General features: G+C 41.9%; 1 protein-coding gene across 3 annotated transcripts in view; it reads right to left on the bottom strand.

Annotated features, from left to right (window-relative positions):
- Positions 1 to 18,158, bottom strand: part of IFT56 (intraflagellar transport 56) — a 116,728-nt gene that overhangs the window by 33,305 nt on the left and 65,265 nt on the right. For all 3 annotated transcript variants that reach the window (XM_075182888.1, XM_075182887.1, XM_075182889.1), the window contains 2 exons: positions 11,672 to 11,735; positions 7,071 to 7,159 (listed from right to left, as the gene is read on the bottom strand). In XM_075182888.1, the coding sequence (XP_075038989.1) occupies positions 7,071 to 7,159; positions 11,672 to 11,735 (153 nt within the window). The remainder of the gene's footprint in view (positions 1 to 7,070; positions 7,160 to 11,671; positions 11,736 to 18,158) is intronic.

Here is an 18,158-nt window from a genome sequence, read left to right as displayed (position 1 = left end):
AAAGGTCAAGGGCCGACAGCAGATATCAATTGCAATAAACAGGCCGAGGTCAAGGGTCACGAGCAGACAGGAAGGTCGGTAAACACACCAGAGGTCAGGGTCATGAGATACACAGGCAAGATCCAAATTCAGGCAAAGGGTCATACACGGGTAATGAGCAGAATATTCAACAAGCAGGAACAATGCACAGAGCAGGTCAGCAGACTGGCAACAGAAGCTATAACCGGCAGTGAGGCTGCAGACCTCACTGCCTTAAATATACAGGTGGGCCAATCAGAGCCTAGCTTTGCAACTACTCCCAGGAGCTGGCTGATTAATAAATTAGAGCCTAATAGCCACCAGGCTATTAGGTACTTCTGCGCACGCGCCCGGCTGTCCCCTACTGCAGGGCGTCCGACCGTTGTCTTGAAGCATGAAGTCGTTTTTCGCGGGACCCAGGACCACTCCTCTAACCCGCGATTCCTCCACTGCACTAGGAAGTGCACCTAACCTTGCACTTTTATAGAATCAAGGATCTTCTGGATAACGTATTTTTGTGGTTTGTTTATATTTCTCACAGGCAAAACTTGAAGGCTGAGTTAGATTAGGATACAGTACAGGCTTCAATAGAGAACAATGAAATGTGTTGGGGATTCTCAACGACCCAGGAATTTTTAACCTAAGTGCAACAGAATTCACCTGCTTGACGATAAGAAACGGACCGATGAACTTAGGGCCCTACTTCTTGCAAGGCTGTCTGAGCCTAATATTTTTTGTAGAAAGCCACACTTTCTGGCCCATCTTGAGGGAGCAGGTGGTACGGTGGCGGTCCGAATTTTTTTTTGCAACAAATGAGGCTTGTCTCAATGATGACTGCACTTTTCTCCAGATAACTCTGAGATCCCTGGCAGTGGAGTGAATCTCCGGGATTGCAGCGGACTTGAGTGAGTACAAGGAATTAGATCTGGGGTGAAAACCAAAATTGCAGTAAAACTGAGAGGTTTTGGTAGATGAGTGACATGAATTATTATAAGCAAATTCTGCCCAGGCTAACAAGGAGGACCAGTTATCATGGAATTCCGACATGTAGCATTGTAAAAATTGCTCTAAGGACTGGTTAACCCTTTCAGTTTGCCCATTTGACTGAGGGTGGTATGCGGATGACAAACTGATCTTGATTCCGAGAAGGGTACAGAAGGATTTCCAGAATTGTGTTATGAACTGGGAACCACGATCGGAGACTATGTCAGTAGGGAGTCCATGGAGACAGAAAATATGTTGGATGAATAAGATGGCCAAATCTCGAGCAGTAGGAAGTCTGGTTAGCGGTATGAAGTGTGACATTTTGCTGAAGCAGTCTACCACGACCCAAATGGTATTGTGTCCTGCAGAGGGTGGCAGATCGACTATAAAGTCCATGGACAAGTGTGTCCAAGGTTTTGCAGGAATGGCCAATGGAACCAACTGACCTACTGGACGAATCCTGGGGATTTTATTCCTGGCACAAACCTCGCATGAGAGGACATGACTCTTGACGTCAGCAGACAATGATGGCCACCAGGCCGTACGGAAAAGGATTTGTAGCGTCTTCTGAATTCCAGGGTGTCCAGCAGTCCTACTATTATGCGCCTCTGCAAGAACCGCCTTCCTTAAATGGACTGGAACAAATAGACATCGCTCCGGAGTAATATCAGGGGCTAATCTCTGAAATCTCTGAAGTGTGATACTCAGGTCTTGGGTTAACCCAGCAAGGATTATGGAAGTGGAATAATAGGTTCTGGGTTTGTAACTGGAACGTGGTGTGCCAAGAAACTTCTAGACAGAGCATCTGCCCGGACATTTTTGGAACCTGGTCGGTAGGTGATCACGAAATTAAAACGGGTAAAGAATAACGACCAACGGGCCTGTCTGGGATTTAGGCGTTTGGCCGATTGAATATATTGTAAGTTCTTGTGGTCTGTAATAACGGAGATCTGATGTGAAGCACCCTCCAGCCAATGCCGCCACTCCTCGAAGGCCCATTTGATTGCCAATAGTTCCCTATTACCGACATTGTAGTTGGCTTCTGCTGAAGAGAACTTACGGGAGAAATAGGCACATGGGTGTAGACGGTGAGTATGAAGATCCTTCTGTGATAGGATAGCACTGGCACCGATGTCAGAAGCGTCGACCTCAAGAACAAATGCCTTAGCTGGATCTGGATGTCTAAGGACCTGAGCGGACACAAAGGCTTTTTTCAAGCTTTCGAATGAGGCTACTGCTTGGGGTGACCAATTAGTTGGATCCATTCCTTTGCGAGTCAGGGCGACAATGGGAGCCACAATGTCAGCAAAGCCACGAATGAACCTTCTGTAGTAGTTGGCGAAGCCCAGGAACCTCTGCACCGTCTTAAGATTGTTTGGTTGCACCCAATCCAAGATAGCCTGAACCTTAGTTGGATCCATGGAGAATCCCTCAGAAGAGATTACGTAACCCAAGAATGATACCTTCTGCACCTCGAACTCACACTTTTCTAATTTGGCGTAAAGGTGGTTTTCTCGCAATTTTCGTAGAACCTGTTTGACGTGATCTTGATGTACGGATAGAGATTTAGAATAGATGAGGATATCATCTAAATAGACGACCACGAAACAATCAAGGAACTCCCAAAGAACTTCATTAATCAGGTCCTGGAATACTGCAGGTGCATTGCTGAGACCAAACGGCATGACCAGATACTCGTAGTGGCCAGAGTGCGTATTGAATGCCGTCTTCCATTCATCTCCTTCTTTGATACGGATGAGGTTATATGCTCCACGAAGATCGATTTTGGTGAAGACTGTAGCAGCTCTTAATTGATCAAATAATACGGAGATGAGAGGAAGGGGATAGGTGTTCTTGACTGTAATGAGATTCAATCCCCGGTAGTCAATACAAGGTCTTAGTCCTCCGTCCTTTTTGGATACAAAGAAGCATTCCGCTCCTACTGGAGATTTAAATGGCCTGATGAAACCTTTCTCCAGATTTTCATCAATGTATTCCTGCATGGATTTGGTCTCTGGACCAGAGAGGGAGTACAAGCGTGCCTTGGATAACTTGGAACCAGGAATAAGCTCGATGGGACAGTCGAAGTCACGGTGCGGTGGTAAAGTATCAGCAGCCTTTTTGGAGAAGACATCCCTGAACTCAAGGTATTGTGAGGGAAGCTGCTCCGGAATAGACTGAATCACACGCAGAGGCAGTGTCAAGCAAGACTGAGTACAATAAGAGCTCCACTGGACAATTTCTCCTTTTACCCAATCCATGACAGGGTTATGACGGGAAAGCCAAGGGTGGCCCAGGATCAAAGGAACCGACGGACATTCGATAAGGAAGAAGATTATGGACTCAGAATGGAGAGCTCCAATGTTTAACTGTAGTAGCGGGGTCTCCCAGGCAATCTTGGCGCCAGGCAATGGACTCCCATCTAAGCCACATACAGTAATGGCAGATTTGAGCTTTACCATTGGAATTCCAGCAGAGCGGGCAAACCCGATGTCGAGGAAGTTGCCTGCAGCTCCACTGTCAATGAAGGCCGACAGGTCTACGGAACCAGCACTGAACGTGAGCTGTGCAGGGATCAATACAGAATTTTTTGGGGAAAAAATTTGCAGACCTAGGTGAACTTTCCCCTCATTCCCTAGGCATGCTCTTTTCCCGGCTTATTAGGGCAGGAACGGGAGAAGTGGCCCTTAGTGCCACAATAGAGACATAAGCCTTGTGATCGTCTCCTGTCTCTTTCCTCAGGGGAGAGACGATACGCTCCTAGCTGCATAGGCTCCTCATCATCCGCGGGAACAGGAATCAAGGCAGATGGAAGAGAAGATGCCTCCTTCTCAGACTTTCGCTCCTTAATTCTCCTGTCAATTTTAATGGCGAGGTACATAAGATTCTCCAATGAGTTAGGAGACGGGTATTGCACAAAAGAATCTTTAATCTGTTCCGACAGGCCTAGGCGAAACTGACTGCGTAAGGCAGGGTCATTCCATCCACTTGTAGAAGAGAATACCACTGCACTAGGTATCGCTACCAGTTTAATAATATCTATAACTTCTAAGATTGAAAATTGTATTTTTACTGGTGGGTGCACTCCTACACTAACATTAATGTAGAGACAAAAAGGAGAGGGATAGGGAAGAATTGTGTAGTTGGAGGCACTCAGCGATCATAGTTACTAAAATATCTATGTCTTTATTGATATACATTAAAATAATCCCTCCTAGTTCAAATAGCGAAATATTAAAATAATTGTGACTATAATTGTGAGTTAAAATAGCAGAATATGCTATGCCCTGCTACTTTATACCAACATATATAAATTATCAATGTATAATATTATTAGTCACTCTCTTATTGAAAACGTTTTATTATTCTGAGGTAACATTCATTAATAAAGATATATGTGGTGTGAATTGATTAATGTGATGACGGTTGTTCAATAAGGACCTTTATATTGCTTCAATTCACTCTGAAGTAATTAATTTATAAATGACACAATGTATTGTCACTTTGGTCTTTTAGAGTAGTTAATAAATCACTGTTCATACTACTGATGTAATAAAGACTACATATAGATTTGAGATATGTCCGTTATTGTTGACCTATACAATACATATACATAGTTGTCTTGTAAAGCCCAATAAGGGTTAAACTTTAGTATGCTCAGACCCAGCTGTTAATCCACAAGAACTAAGCAGACTACAGAGTTAGCATGTGCTCTCTGATCTAGCAGTATATGCTGGTAATACTGATAATGTATTGTTCCATTTATCATTAAGTGGATTAGTTTTGCTCTTGTAGGTCAGTCACCTATATGTTAAGTAAATGTCCTTCTAAATTACAGCCATATCGTTTAGCCGTCACACACATACACACACACACACACACACATCTATAATATCTATCACCCATATAGGGTTGATGTAACCTGAGAATTGTTAAGTTTGAACAATTTATAACAGAGAGTGAATGGGAGCAGTAGCAGGGTAAACGCCAACGCGCGTTTCGCTACATGCTTTTTCAAGCCTTGAAAAAGCATACTAAAGTTTAACCCTTATTGGGCTTTACAAGACAACTATGTATATGTATTGTATAGGTCAACAATAACGGACATATCTCAAATCTATATGTAGTCTTTATTACATCAGTAGTATGAACAGTGATTTATTAACTACTCTAAAAGACCAAAGTGACAATACATTGTGTCATTTATAAATTAATTACTTCAGAGTGAATTGAAGCAATATAAAGGTCCTTATTGAACAACCGTCATCACATTAATCAATTCACACCACATATATCTTTATTAATGAATGTTACCTCAGAATAATAAAACGTTTTCAATAAGAGAGTGACTAATAATATTATACATTGATAATTTATATATGTTGGTATAAAGTAGCAGGGCATAGCATATTCTGCTATTTTAACTCACAATTATAGTCACAATTATTTTAATATTTCGCTATTTGAACTAGGAGGGATTATTTTAATGTATATCAATAAAGACATAGATATTTTAGTAACTATGATCGCTGAGTGCCTCCAACTACACAATTCTTCCCTATCCCTCTCCTTTTTGTCTCTTCATTCCATCCACTGTCAGGTGACCATCTACGGAATTCGGCGCAGTACTCCTCTGCCGACCGCCGACCTTGTTTCAAGGCCCGTAGATGAGCCTCAGCGGAGGCCATTCGATCCGGGTCATCATATAGTAGACCTAATGCCTCGAAGAAAGCGTCTACTGACTGCATGGCAGGACTGGTCTGCGGCAAGGAGAAGGCCCAGGACTGGGGGTCACCCTGAAGGAGGGAAATGATAATCCCGACTTTTTGTTGTTCTGAAGCAGAGGAGCGGGGTCTCAACCGAAAATAGAGCTTGCAGCTCTCCCTGAAATTCCGGAACAGGGATCTATTTCCGGAGAACCGGTCTGGCAGATTCATTTTAGGTTCACAGGTGGAATCTGGAATGGGTTGTGAAGGTTTTGCAGCTTCTTCCTGAACGGATAAACGCTCAGACAATCCCTGGATCATTTGGTATAGGGACTCGACATGACCCGCTAGGGCTTGCTCCGGAGACGGTGCCGTTCCGCTTCCATCCATTACACCCTTGTCTCCGGTAAGTGTGTAGGCCGGTATTAATGTTAGGAACCCCTCCAGTCGGTACAACACAACCCGGAATCTACTCTGCCAGTCAGGTGTTCACTGGAGCCCCTAGTGGTGGGGACAGACTGGGCTGCAGACTGACAGAGGGTCGTGAAGTATGTACGGCTGGGGAGAACCCAGGTAAACGAAGTGAAGTCCAAGCAAAGGTCAAGGGCCGGCAGCAGATATCAATTCCAATAAACAGGCCGAGGTCAAGGGTCACGAGCAGACAGGAAAGTCGGTAAACACGCCAGAGGTCAGGGTCACGAGATACACAGGCAAGGTTCAAATCCAGGCAAAGGGTCATACACGGGTAATGAGCAGAATATTCAACAAGCAGGAACAAGGCACAGAGCAGGTCAGCAGACTGGCAACAGAAGCTATAACCGGCAGTGAGGCTGCAGACGGCCGGGACGCCAGGGAGCACAGGAAGCGAGCCGCGGCGGCTGTGAGTACCGCCGCGGCTCATGACACATTACTAGTACCTGGGCAGCATAGTGGCTTAGTGGTTAGCACTTCTGCTTCACAGCACTGGGGTCATGAGCTTGATTCACGAAAATGGCCTTATCTGTGTGGAGTTTGTATGTTCTCCCCATGACTGATTGGGTTATCTCTGGGTGCACTGGTTTCCTCCCACACTCCAAAAACTGGTAGGTTAATTGGCTGCTATCAGATTGACCCTAGTCTGTGTGTGTGTGTATATATTAGGGAATTTATATTGTAAGCTTCAATGGGGCAGGGACTGAACTAAAAGATGGCAGAAATTTCTGCACTTCCTAGGTATGCATGTATACGTACGAATACACAAAGCAAAAGCTTATGCAGGAGTGCAAAATAAGACACATGTCTGCATTACAATTGTCCTTCATAAACCACCCCTACTGTCAGGAAAAGTTCTAAGGTAACTGGCAGTAATGTGACTGTACTGACCTTAATAGAGTTAAGGTAAATCAAGACATCATCAAATTGACGCAGTAAAAAGAAGCAAGAGGCCATGCACTGTCTTCCAGGTATTGTATCTATTAAAGAAGATAAAACATATTAGAACACAGATATTTTGCCATACTCGTATGGTTTTGATGATATTTTGAACTATAATGATTGCTATTTCACATTTCTTTCTAGCAAAAAACCCCAATCAAAACAATGAAAATGCAATTAAACAAAATACAAGATAATGGTGTCCGCGCTTCTTTAACCTATGTGTAGGTGCAGCCAATGGGATATGGAAGGGGCTCGTCCTATTCCCCAGAATGACAATCGATTAATAGAGAAGTTCCCAGGCGCTGATGTCGGTGTATGTAATGAAAAACTGGAGTCCCCGGTGTGTAATAGAAGAGTCTCTTCAAAGTGCTTTATTTATGGGAGGCGACTATAGGATACAAGTTTCTAATTGGGTCCTCTGCTGGATTGACATCTGTATGGGGGCGGTTCTTTAGGTACACGCTCAGTTTGATAGTAGCAGTCCCAATAAAGATATTTAACAGCAATATGAACAAGTTAAACCCTCAATTAAGGTAACATAACCTCTTTAAGGTAAGGATGAAAGACGCTGATAAATTAATAAAGGTTACAGTTGAAATGATCAGCAATACATTCACAATAATAACTCCTCTCTTAAACAGATTGGTGCATGCATTTGGGCCATAGCCCAGGCCTCAACCACCATCCACTCCCCACTGTCACCCCCGGCAACCACCAACCACTCCCAACTGTCACTTCTCCTTCAAGAAATATATATATATATTTTTAAAATCTTTATAAACACTTTTAACAATGAACAAATTAAATTAACAAATTAAAAACATCTTATTATACCAAATTTCAGCCCTTTCTGCATTTTTTTCCCACACACACTAAGAATTTAGGTCAGTGTATAACTCCGCCCAGCAGGTGGCGCTGCAGCTTGGTTTTATTTTTTCCACACACACACAGACAGACTAACACACGCCACTAGACATTTATATTATAGATATAGATATATATATATATATATTGTATAGACACACACATACACACATACATAAATCATAGTTGCCAACATTGGTCGGGAGGTCCGGGGGCAGGTGGGTGTGTGGGGGTGGGGCCAGAAGAATTGCACAATTAGCCATGCCCCCAATGCTGTCACCACTCTTTTCGACCAATAAAACTAGGGGGCGGGGCCACAATGATGTATTAATGATGCCAATAAGCCCCACCCCCTCCATTTACTTTTCCAAAGCCGGTCGGGAATCGGGATAATTGCCCTCTCTCCCGGGAGACTGACCCAGATTTCGGGAGTCTCCCGGATATTCCGGGAGAGTTGGCAAGTATGACATAATTATGATTTTTATGTAGATGTCGAAGATTTGGCATATACCAGAGGCATTTTTCACTTTCCATGGTGGAAACGGAATTAATAGGGTTAGGCTTCAACCATAGGAAGCAGGGCAGTGAACTAATAGAAACAGTGAAAGCCAAAACTACAAAGTTGATCTGGAGATAAAGTTTTGGGGAAAAGGAATAAAATTGAAAAAAACCTTTATTTCCAACAAACAACTGTGGGACCTTACTGTCAAAGCCACAGCCACAGATCCAAACACAATCATTTGGTAAAAGTTAGTAAGCCTATGAACATAGAATGGTGTGGTTGCTTTAAACAACTGGCCTGGCAATAGCATGCTTCCATGCCTGCTTATAATAAAACAAACAATCATGTAGAGTGGGATGTTCACTAGAAAGTTGCTTGCTGAACCCAATCAGACAGACTAGCTAGAAATCGCTCCACCATTTCTAAGGCCCTACAACAGAACCTGGAGGAACTCCAAAATGATTATTGTAGTTGTACTTTTATGAAAGAGAATGATATAATCTCTTGCTTGAGGTCGAAACAATGGCAAATGAGAATACAACCATAAGAGAGTACATTTTCATCAGCAGCCAGATAACCTACCAGTACATTTTTGAACTTTGTGGGTGGAAACAGGAGCACCAAGAAGAAACTCACCCAAACACAGGGAGAACATACAAACGCCATAAACACAGGGTCCACGTTGAAAACACACTCATAACGCCACAGCTTTGACCTCAGCTCTGAAGCAGCAATGCTAACCACTGTGCCACCATGGCTTCAAAAGCCAAGTTGTTAATCCCAACCCAGTGAAACAGAGAAATGTTTGGAATGTGGATGTAGGCATTCATGAAACACACTGATGTCATGAAATCCTATGAGAAAGAGCTGGGATGAGTAAGATGAAGCAGTGCATCTTGAAGTGTGATTTCAGGGAAACATTGTACACAAAGACATTGTAAACAAAAAACACTTAAGCCTTATAGGACACTGCGCAAGATTTGATTCTATGCAAAGAATCCATCCTGAAATCATTGCAAAAATATGCAAAGATTTCAGTACCGTATTAACTGGAAATGGGTACAGAAGCACATCACATGAGGCTCCCACTGCTCTTCGCTGGTTAATTGAATCTTCCCCTTAAAATTCACTTTAATGGCAGATCAGATAGACATTTCTTTTTGCCTTTTATTGGGGGTGTTTCATTAATCCTGTTTCAAGAGGTGGTTATTGGCAAAAAAACTCAATGGTATATAAGATATATATGGAAATAGAAAAGACCCTGCAGTACATACAATGGTGCACATATAGAGTTGGACATAGGTTTTTTGTTTCCCATTTTGTACGCATTTCCGTACTGTGCATGTGCACCAAAAATGTGTACACATGCATCCGTATATGTTTTATGTGTATCGTTGTCTTCTGTTTCCTTATGTCAAAAGAACCAGAACGGTGGCAGGCACATGTAGTCAAACATAGGCAGAGTACAGTAAGGGCATGTTCGCATAACCAAGACACAATTCGATGTGGATGCATCAGCAGCAGCACCTTTTAGTAGGCTTAACTCTTGCAGGAGCTGGAAGGCTGGTGCAACAATATGCAATGATGATGATGACTACAACTACCATCAGCACTAGCTATAAGCTTCTAATTTTCTGATTGGCATATGTGCGTTGTGTATATATTATATAAAGTTGCCATCTATTTACTTAATTGACATTTCCATTTGCGCTACGGAAGGAATGAGGATTCCATATGATTTTAAAGGAGGAGAACAATAGATGGTTGTATTTAATTACATCTTTTATGGAACACTATTCTCTATTGTGTATATGACACTTCATTATTATATTACAGTGTACATGAATAGGATAATGCTAGTTTAACATTCACTACTAACACTGTCAAGCCACATCACTATGCTTTCTCTACCGCATCTCTACGTTATCCTGCGGCGTAAGTATATACAGATGTTACACTTGACACAAAAGCTAGTGTTTTTGAGCTAGACAAATTTTGAGATGTGTTCGACTGAACATATGCACATAATTACACTTTACTTGCATTTTTCCCTACATGCATTCCAAGTGCATATGAAACTCTCAATGAGTCCAAGTATAATTTCTGTGTTGCAGCATTACTAATGATTTTCTCACATGAAATCATAGTCGTAACCCAGCTAAGCAGGTTGATCAGGCTGCAGCTTGGAGTTCTTGCAGGGAGGCGGGGGGGGGGGGGGGGGGGGTGAAGGACACAGTGCCGCTGGCAATTAAGTTTTAGCCGCCCCATATTTTTTTAATATAGGTGGCTGGAATCATCGCAGGTGTGGACGGTTCTTGGTTTGGATGTGTAATATAAGCATTGACTAATAAGTATCCACACCTGCACTGACAGAAGATTGCTGCTGGAGAGGAAGGTAAATTACATGTGCTGGTGAAACGGCAGGAGGGGAACGTAATACAATGGCTGGGGGAAGGAAGGGATCATGAATTGGCCACTGGGGGTGTGATGAAATGGCTGGGAGGGTCGCTTCATGAATTGGAAGCTGTGATTCCTGAGGATGCTCTCTGTATTGTGTAGTGGTCACAAGGATGTGCTCTGCGGTCCCTGAAATGCTAAATACTAGTCAGATGGGGCTGGTAGATAATATTTGATTATAGCTCTTTGACAACAAATGTTCATATATTTTAAGGTCTATATATGCCTGTGTAAGGGGGTAGTTTTATCTGGCCATAATGGAGTTTTGTGTTTGAACTAAAGACCCTAATCATTTAGGGTTTGTTAAAATGTTGCATATTATCAAACAAGACCCCAACTTTCTAGAAGCCAGCCAAACAACAACAAAGAACAAGCAACAGAGAACATCAGGGAGTCAAAGTTCTAAGAACAGGTAAGAGCGAACATCATAGTTTGTCTAAATTTGAATGCTAGAGAATACTTCTGAATATTCATATTCAGCAGTATTCCTGTATGCCTATACATTGGTTGTGGTGGGCGCTACAGATGTATTAGCCTAAGGTGGCTGGAACAAGTTTACTTCACTGACCACTCATTAAGTAAATTGCATACAGGTAAGACCATAGAGCAATTTCCAGGTATTCACTAATTTAAATCGCAATTTTAATAAAAATAAGCACCATATGGTTTTATAAGAATGGTAAATGCTACAAATTTGGAAGAAATAATGGATTAAAGCACTTACCACATTCACTGGCTGATCCACCCACAAGCTGGAAAAACTGCTGGGCAATTTTGAGATGATCTCTCTAGAATTAAGAAATTTGCATTTTACCCATATATAGTTTACGCAGACAGATGCAAAGAGTGAACAAAAAAATGGAACCCTGATTGGCACCAAGCATATTAAAAACAAGAACTCTCACACCAGTGTGGCTTAGCTTATGCACTAATTGAGCAAATGTCATCCCAACATGGGCAGGGTCATGTAGAAAAATACAGGACTGTCCTGGTTGTTTATAAATATGGCTAGTATGGCAGCAAAAGAAGACCTTAGTGATTTCAAAAGAGGAGCAATTGTTGGGCAGTGTGTGGTAGGAACTCCAGTGACGAAGAAAGCTCAACTTGACAATGTGTCATGAGCAACAGAGTCTAAGGTGATGTCAGTGTAGAACTCTAAGGGACAGCCTGGAATATCTGTGCAAGCCAAAACAGAGCGCAACTAAAGATCAATTATTAAAGTGCAATAAAAACAGAAAGAAATGTATGTCTAAGTCAAATGATTTTCATTTTTAACTCATGTCTATTTTTATCGTCCTTTTTTATATTCAATTCAATATATATGTGGAATTTAAATATATATCCATAACTATAAAATATATTTAGCTTTTTATTGTGAAAGTTTCATAAACGTTTCTGTGACAAGTATGATATATATGTTCTGTTGGGAGAACCTTTTTTATTTGACTTAGTCATAAATTTCTTTATGCATCCTGTTTTTTTGCACTTATATATTTATTTGGGATCTGGAAATGTCTATTTGTGAAGTAGCAAAAGGTGCAGAGTTACACATTTACGTAAGCGCAGGCTGATTTTCATATATGTGTAACTGCAGATCAATTGACTGCAAATTTCAACCTATGGTGCCATCCAATAAGAATTACACAAAGCAGGATATCATAGTCATGTTGCAGTGCATAAACTGCTCATTATATCTGGCAAATCACGTTTCATTGTTCCGTGGTGAACAAAACACGTGCAATGGACTACAGAGCAGTTGAGGAAGGAGATATGGTCAGATGAATCATACTTCACCATGTTTTTGACAAACGGATGGGTGCATGTGTGGTACCAACCTAAAGACCTCTTCAGCCCTGAGCGCTAGTTTCCAACAGTGAAGAGTTCTGGTGGTTCCATAACATTGTTGTTCTTCTTTGGGGCAATCATTCCTATAGTTGGCATGACTAAGTGCCACTTTATGGTACTGAGTGTTCATTTTCATCTTATGGTATAGCATTACATTCCTGATAGGATGTGTATTTTTCAGGATTCACAGCATCTAAAGGTTTCTTGTGACCAGCTAAAAGTCTTGTCTACTCTTGCAAAACTCTTCTAGAAATATATTTCTTTAAATCTTTTTGCATGAACTCCATGTTTGAAGTCCCCCCACAGTTTTTTTTATAATATCCACATCTGGGCTCTAAAACCTTAATCTTTCATTTAATGAAATAGATTTTGATTAGTTGATTGAGTTTTAATTTCATCAAACTCTAGGACATTTTCTTCTAGCGTTTGCAATTATTTACCTGAATCTATTCCTCCTTTCACTCGGACAATATTTCTTGTGTCATTGCATGCCACACAACCCCAAAATATGATAGACCAACCTCTGTGCTCTAACGGTATGCAAGGTGTAATTGTCTTGAGTTAAAGAATGTTATCAGTCCACAGTACTTTGTTCCGATAGGTTTCTGGCTTATCCAAGTATTGTTTTACATGTAGACACTGACGTTGTGGTGAAGTCGTAGATTTCCTTCTGATAACTTCATGTAGATTTGTTTTGTGTAAGCAACGCTGGATTCTGCCGTCTATAAAATCTTTTGCAGGTTATTTGCAGTAACAGAGGAGGAGTTCTGCTTTGAATATCTGACCAGTTTAACAGTAGTCCTACCGGAGATTCTATTGGAATTTCCAATAGAAATAGAATAGAAATAGTCCCCCTTAATTTGTATTTCCTAGCGCGGTTTCTAACAGTCTAGATTCCAAGCTGGAGGAGTTTAGATATCTTCTTGCAGACTTCCTCCTATTTTGTAACTGCTAATTATCTTTATATTCAAGTCCTCGGTTAGCTACTTAGAGGAACTCACGGTTGTTTTGTAAACATAACAACCTCAGAGGTTATAAGGGAATAATTTTTACTTGGCTTAAATTAAGCCCTAACAAGTCAATCACATTTTGTCACCTTATAATACTGAATTGTTATGGTGCTCAAATTTTTGCACATGCCACATTCACTTATATATAAATATATGTCAGGAATATGAAAGCCAGTACATGTCCCGAGTAAATAGAAAATTCCCAATTTTATTAAAGGCAACATATAACTTACGTCTACTACATACAATACCAGACGACCAACTTAGTGTCAACTTTATCAAACATAGCTCAGAAGGAATTACTAATACATTCTGTTTAAAAAGTCAAAGTGTCACCAATGTGATGTCACAGAGAGTTGATCTTACGTGACTGCAACCTCCCGACAATGGCCTATTAATCAATCCAGGAAGACAAACAACTACTGAGGCAGCCCATACACAGAGACCACAATTAACAATGAGCTTCTGCATTCTTGTCTTGCATTTTGTAAAGTCAATCAAAGCTTTCATGCATCTTACAATACTTGAGTGTGCTGACTAGATACCCCCTTTTATCATATATGTATCTCCATATGTGGAACTCACAATCCCTGTTTTAAATACAGAAAATAGTTTTAAAATAATAGCAGTAATAATATATTGGTTAGTGCAGAGGATCAATGCATTTTTTTGGTTACACAATGTGGTCACATCCCTCTTGCACCCCCATTTTCACTTCTGTGGAAATATATTGTAAATTTCCTCTAAAATTGCTGATTATTTTTAATGGAGTGTAAAGAGTGGCAACTTTCTGAACTACAAATCACATCACAGACAGCTTCAGGGTTCACTATGTCCCTTCAAAGGGCCAACTCTGACATCATAAGCAAGATGGTGACTCCACCTGCTGCTCATAACAACCTAAATTTTACTAGTTACTGGCTGGCTAGCCGCCCACTGAGCAGTGAAGCAGAGCCAGCAGCACAGCAGCATTTGAAAGAAATAGGCACACTGGAAATGCTTATCTGGGTCCTTGGGTAATTTAAAAAAAGCAGGAAGCTCTCAGTTTATTAAACTAACAAAGCTGTAAGAGAGGGAGAAACACAACCAACAGAACACTCAACAGAACTATCAGAACAACAAAAGGGTGGTAGCAAAGTGTCCCCCAACTGTGTTAAGAGAAAGATTTTACGGTAAATACAAAAATCTTGTTTTCTCTTGCACATACATTTGGGGGGACACTGCTCACCTTGGGGATGTTCCAAAGTTGCCCTTGGGATGGGTACGCTCAGACTGAGCTGCAACGAAACACTTTACATGCAAAACCTGCGTCTTTGGATGCAAAGACGTGGAAGCTGTAAATTCTGGTAAACGTATGAACGAAAGACCAGGTAGCTGCTCTACACAACTGTTTAACAGAGCCCTAAAGCCGTGCCGCCCAAGAGGTGCTAACTGATCTAGTAGAATGAGCCATGAGGCCATCAGGAACCGGAGAACCCTCCGACAGATAAGCCTGATGAATAGTTGCCGTAATCATTCTAGCTATTGTTTTTTTAGTGGCTGGCCAGCCACGATAAAGAGCATCATGGGCAGCACAGTGGCCTAGTGGTTAGCACTTCTGCCTCACAGCACTGGGGTCATGAGTTCAATTCCCGACCATGGCCTTATCTGTGTGGAGTTTGTATGTTCTCCCGGTGTTTGCGTGGGTTTCCTTCGCGTGCTCCGGTTTCCACCCACACTCCAAAAAAACATACTGGTAGGTTAATTGGCTGCTATCAAAAAATTTACCCTAGTCTCTCCGTGTGTGTGTGTGTGTGTGTGTGTGTGTGTGTCACAAGTTTAAAAGGATTACTCGTCTGTTCCCCTGTTACCTTGAAAAAGAATCTATTTGATTCGAAACGCGTTGGTTCAACAGGGAGACCAGTGGATCTAGGATGGCCCGAGGATAAAGGCAGCTGTCTTCAGATTGTCCTTATGTGGATAATTTACTTCGATATGTCATTAATGCTGGACTTTATTTTCCTTGAGGTACGCTCCTAGAAGCAGACTTTATTCTGTGGATTTTACTGATTTAATTGATTTATGTACAATAAATGGTATTACACTATGATTTTATCTTTGTACACATGTTTCATTGTTGGAGTCTAAAGAGGCGGCAGAATTCATATTCCCCATTAGGAGTCTGTCTGATGTGCTTGATTTAAAGACATCTGCTTGTAAGCATACACCCTACGGGGGTTCACTCACGTGGTTATCCAATATTTGGCCCTTTTGGACACACTTGGAAGTGGGATCACGTTTGATGACACCTAGAGACCCCCATTCAACTGTTGGAACTTTACTGCTCTATGTATTGTTTGTTTGTGTTACAGTTATCTATGTATGATGCTGGCATCCCTATATGTGTGAACCATCTAGCGCTGTAAGTTACCAATATCTGTTTTATATGTGTGTGTCTATATTAGGCAATTTAGACTGTAAGCTCTAATGGGGCAGGGACTGATGTGAATGAGTTCTCTGTACAGCGCTGCGGAATTAGTGGCGCTATATAAGATGATGATGATGATGATGATGATGATGATCATACAACACTATAAGAGCATCAGTATTCTTAACAGAAGCTTTACGGTTCACATAGATCCACAAGGCTCTAACCACATCCAGAGGTATAACCGAACTCTGACTACTGGATGGAGAATCCTGAGACAATGCAGGAATAACAATTTCTTGATTAATATGACTACTTTTGGCTGAAAAGATGGCCTGGTACACAAAACAGCTCTGTCGTTATTGAAAATTAGAAAAGGAGAATAGCCAATAACAATGAAACATTTCATGTAAGAAGTTTCAAGATACGGACTCCAGTGGTTCAAACGGTGACTTCTGTAAAGCCATTAACACCAAGTTGAGGTCCCATGGAGCCACCAGAGGTACAAAAGGTAGTTGAACATGAAAAACCCACTGAAGAAACGTCTGAACATATGGCATCAAGGCCAGCCTCCTTTGGAAATATATAGACAAAGTCGAAACCTGAACCTTTGTCCAAACCTTCCTGCAGGAATTCTAGCACTCTAGCAAACCGGAAGGAAGCAGTCGTTACTTGTTTAATCTCAGACCAACCAATAACTTGCTTCCCTTTATAAGATGGCAATTCCTAGATGTGGATTTTCGAACTTTGAAGATCGCCTGCATGACCCTTTCCGACAGACTCCTCTGTCTAAAAATGATGGAGGATGATGATGATGATGATGATGATGATGATGAGGGTCTCTCGTTCTGGCAAAATACCCGTCCACCTTGTGGTTCAGCCGAAAATCCATCATGTTGATCTCTGGCTTACCCCACCTCTGAACAATCTGGGCAAACACTTCCGGATATAGGGACCATTCCCCTGGGTGTATCAGGTAATCGGCTTCTCAATTGTCCACCCCTGGTATGAAGACCACTGAAATGACAGGAACCTGCTGTGCCGCCCAAGTTAAGATCTTGGCTATTTCTCTCATGGCCAGGGAACTCTTTGTTCACCCCTGGTCATTAATGTACGCCACCAGCTTGGAGTTGACTGATTGAATCTGAATGGGTCTGTTCCACAGGCTGAACTGTGCCTGCGCTTGGACCAGAGCATTGTACACTGTCCTTAGCTCGAGAACAGTGGTGAGCAATCTTGCCTACTCCCAAGTCCAGAGACCCTGCAATCTCAGATCCAAGGACACTGCCCCACCCCCGAGCGTAATAGGCTGGCGTCTGTGGTCACAATTGCCCAGTCCCAAACTGGGAAGGGGCATCCCAGGTGAGACTCCCTGCCCGTAGCCACCACACCGAGGACTGAAAAATCGCAGGTGAGAGAAAAAAAAAAAAAAAAAAAGAGGATTTCCAGGCGAGGCTCTGACCTCTTCCATTTGGCGAGGATTTCGCGTTGGAAGGGTCGTGAATGAAACAGAGAAAACTGTACTGCCTTGAAACAGGCCATCACGCGTCCTATCAGCTTCATACACTGAAGGATGGATACGCTCTTGAGGGACAGCAAGACCTTTACTTGGAGTTTTATCTTCTGTATCTTGCCTGGAGGTGGAAAGACCCTCTGGCATCTCGTGTCGAACAAATAACTTAAGAAGACCATGCGCTGAATAGCAAGCAGATTGGACTTCTTGACACTGATTACCCAGCCATGGGAATGAAACATCTTTGCCATGAGGTCCAGATGATCCCGAAGGCAAGCAGCTGAATCTGCGTTGATCAAAAGATCTTCCAGATATGGCAACAGTCACCCCTTGTTGATGTAACCTTGCCTCCATGATTGCCATCACCATCTTCAATACCCTTGGTGCTATGGAAAGCCGAAACGGGATCATTTTAAATAGGAAGTGGCACTGGTTC

Source organism: Mixophyes fleayi, chromosome 8, assembly GCF_038048845.1.
Source record: "Mixophyes fleayi isolate aMixFle1 chromosome 8, aMixFle1.hap1, whole genome shotgun sequence".
NCBI classification, from domain to species: Eukaryota; Metazoa; Chordata; class Amphibia; order Anura; family Limnodynastidae; genus Mixophyes; species Mixophyes fleayi.
The sequence above is the reverse complement of the archived record's forward strand: the minus strand, read 5'-3'. Positions and strand labels throughout refer to the sequence as shown.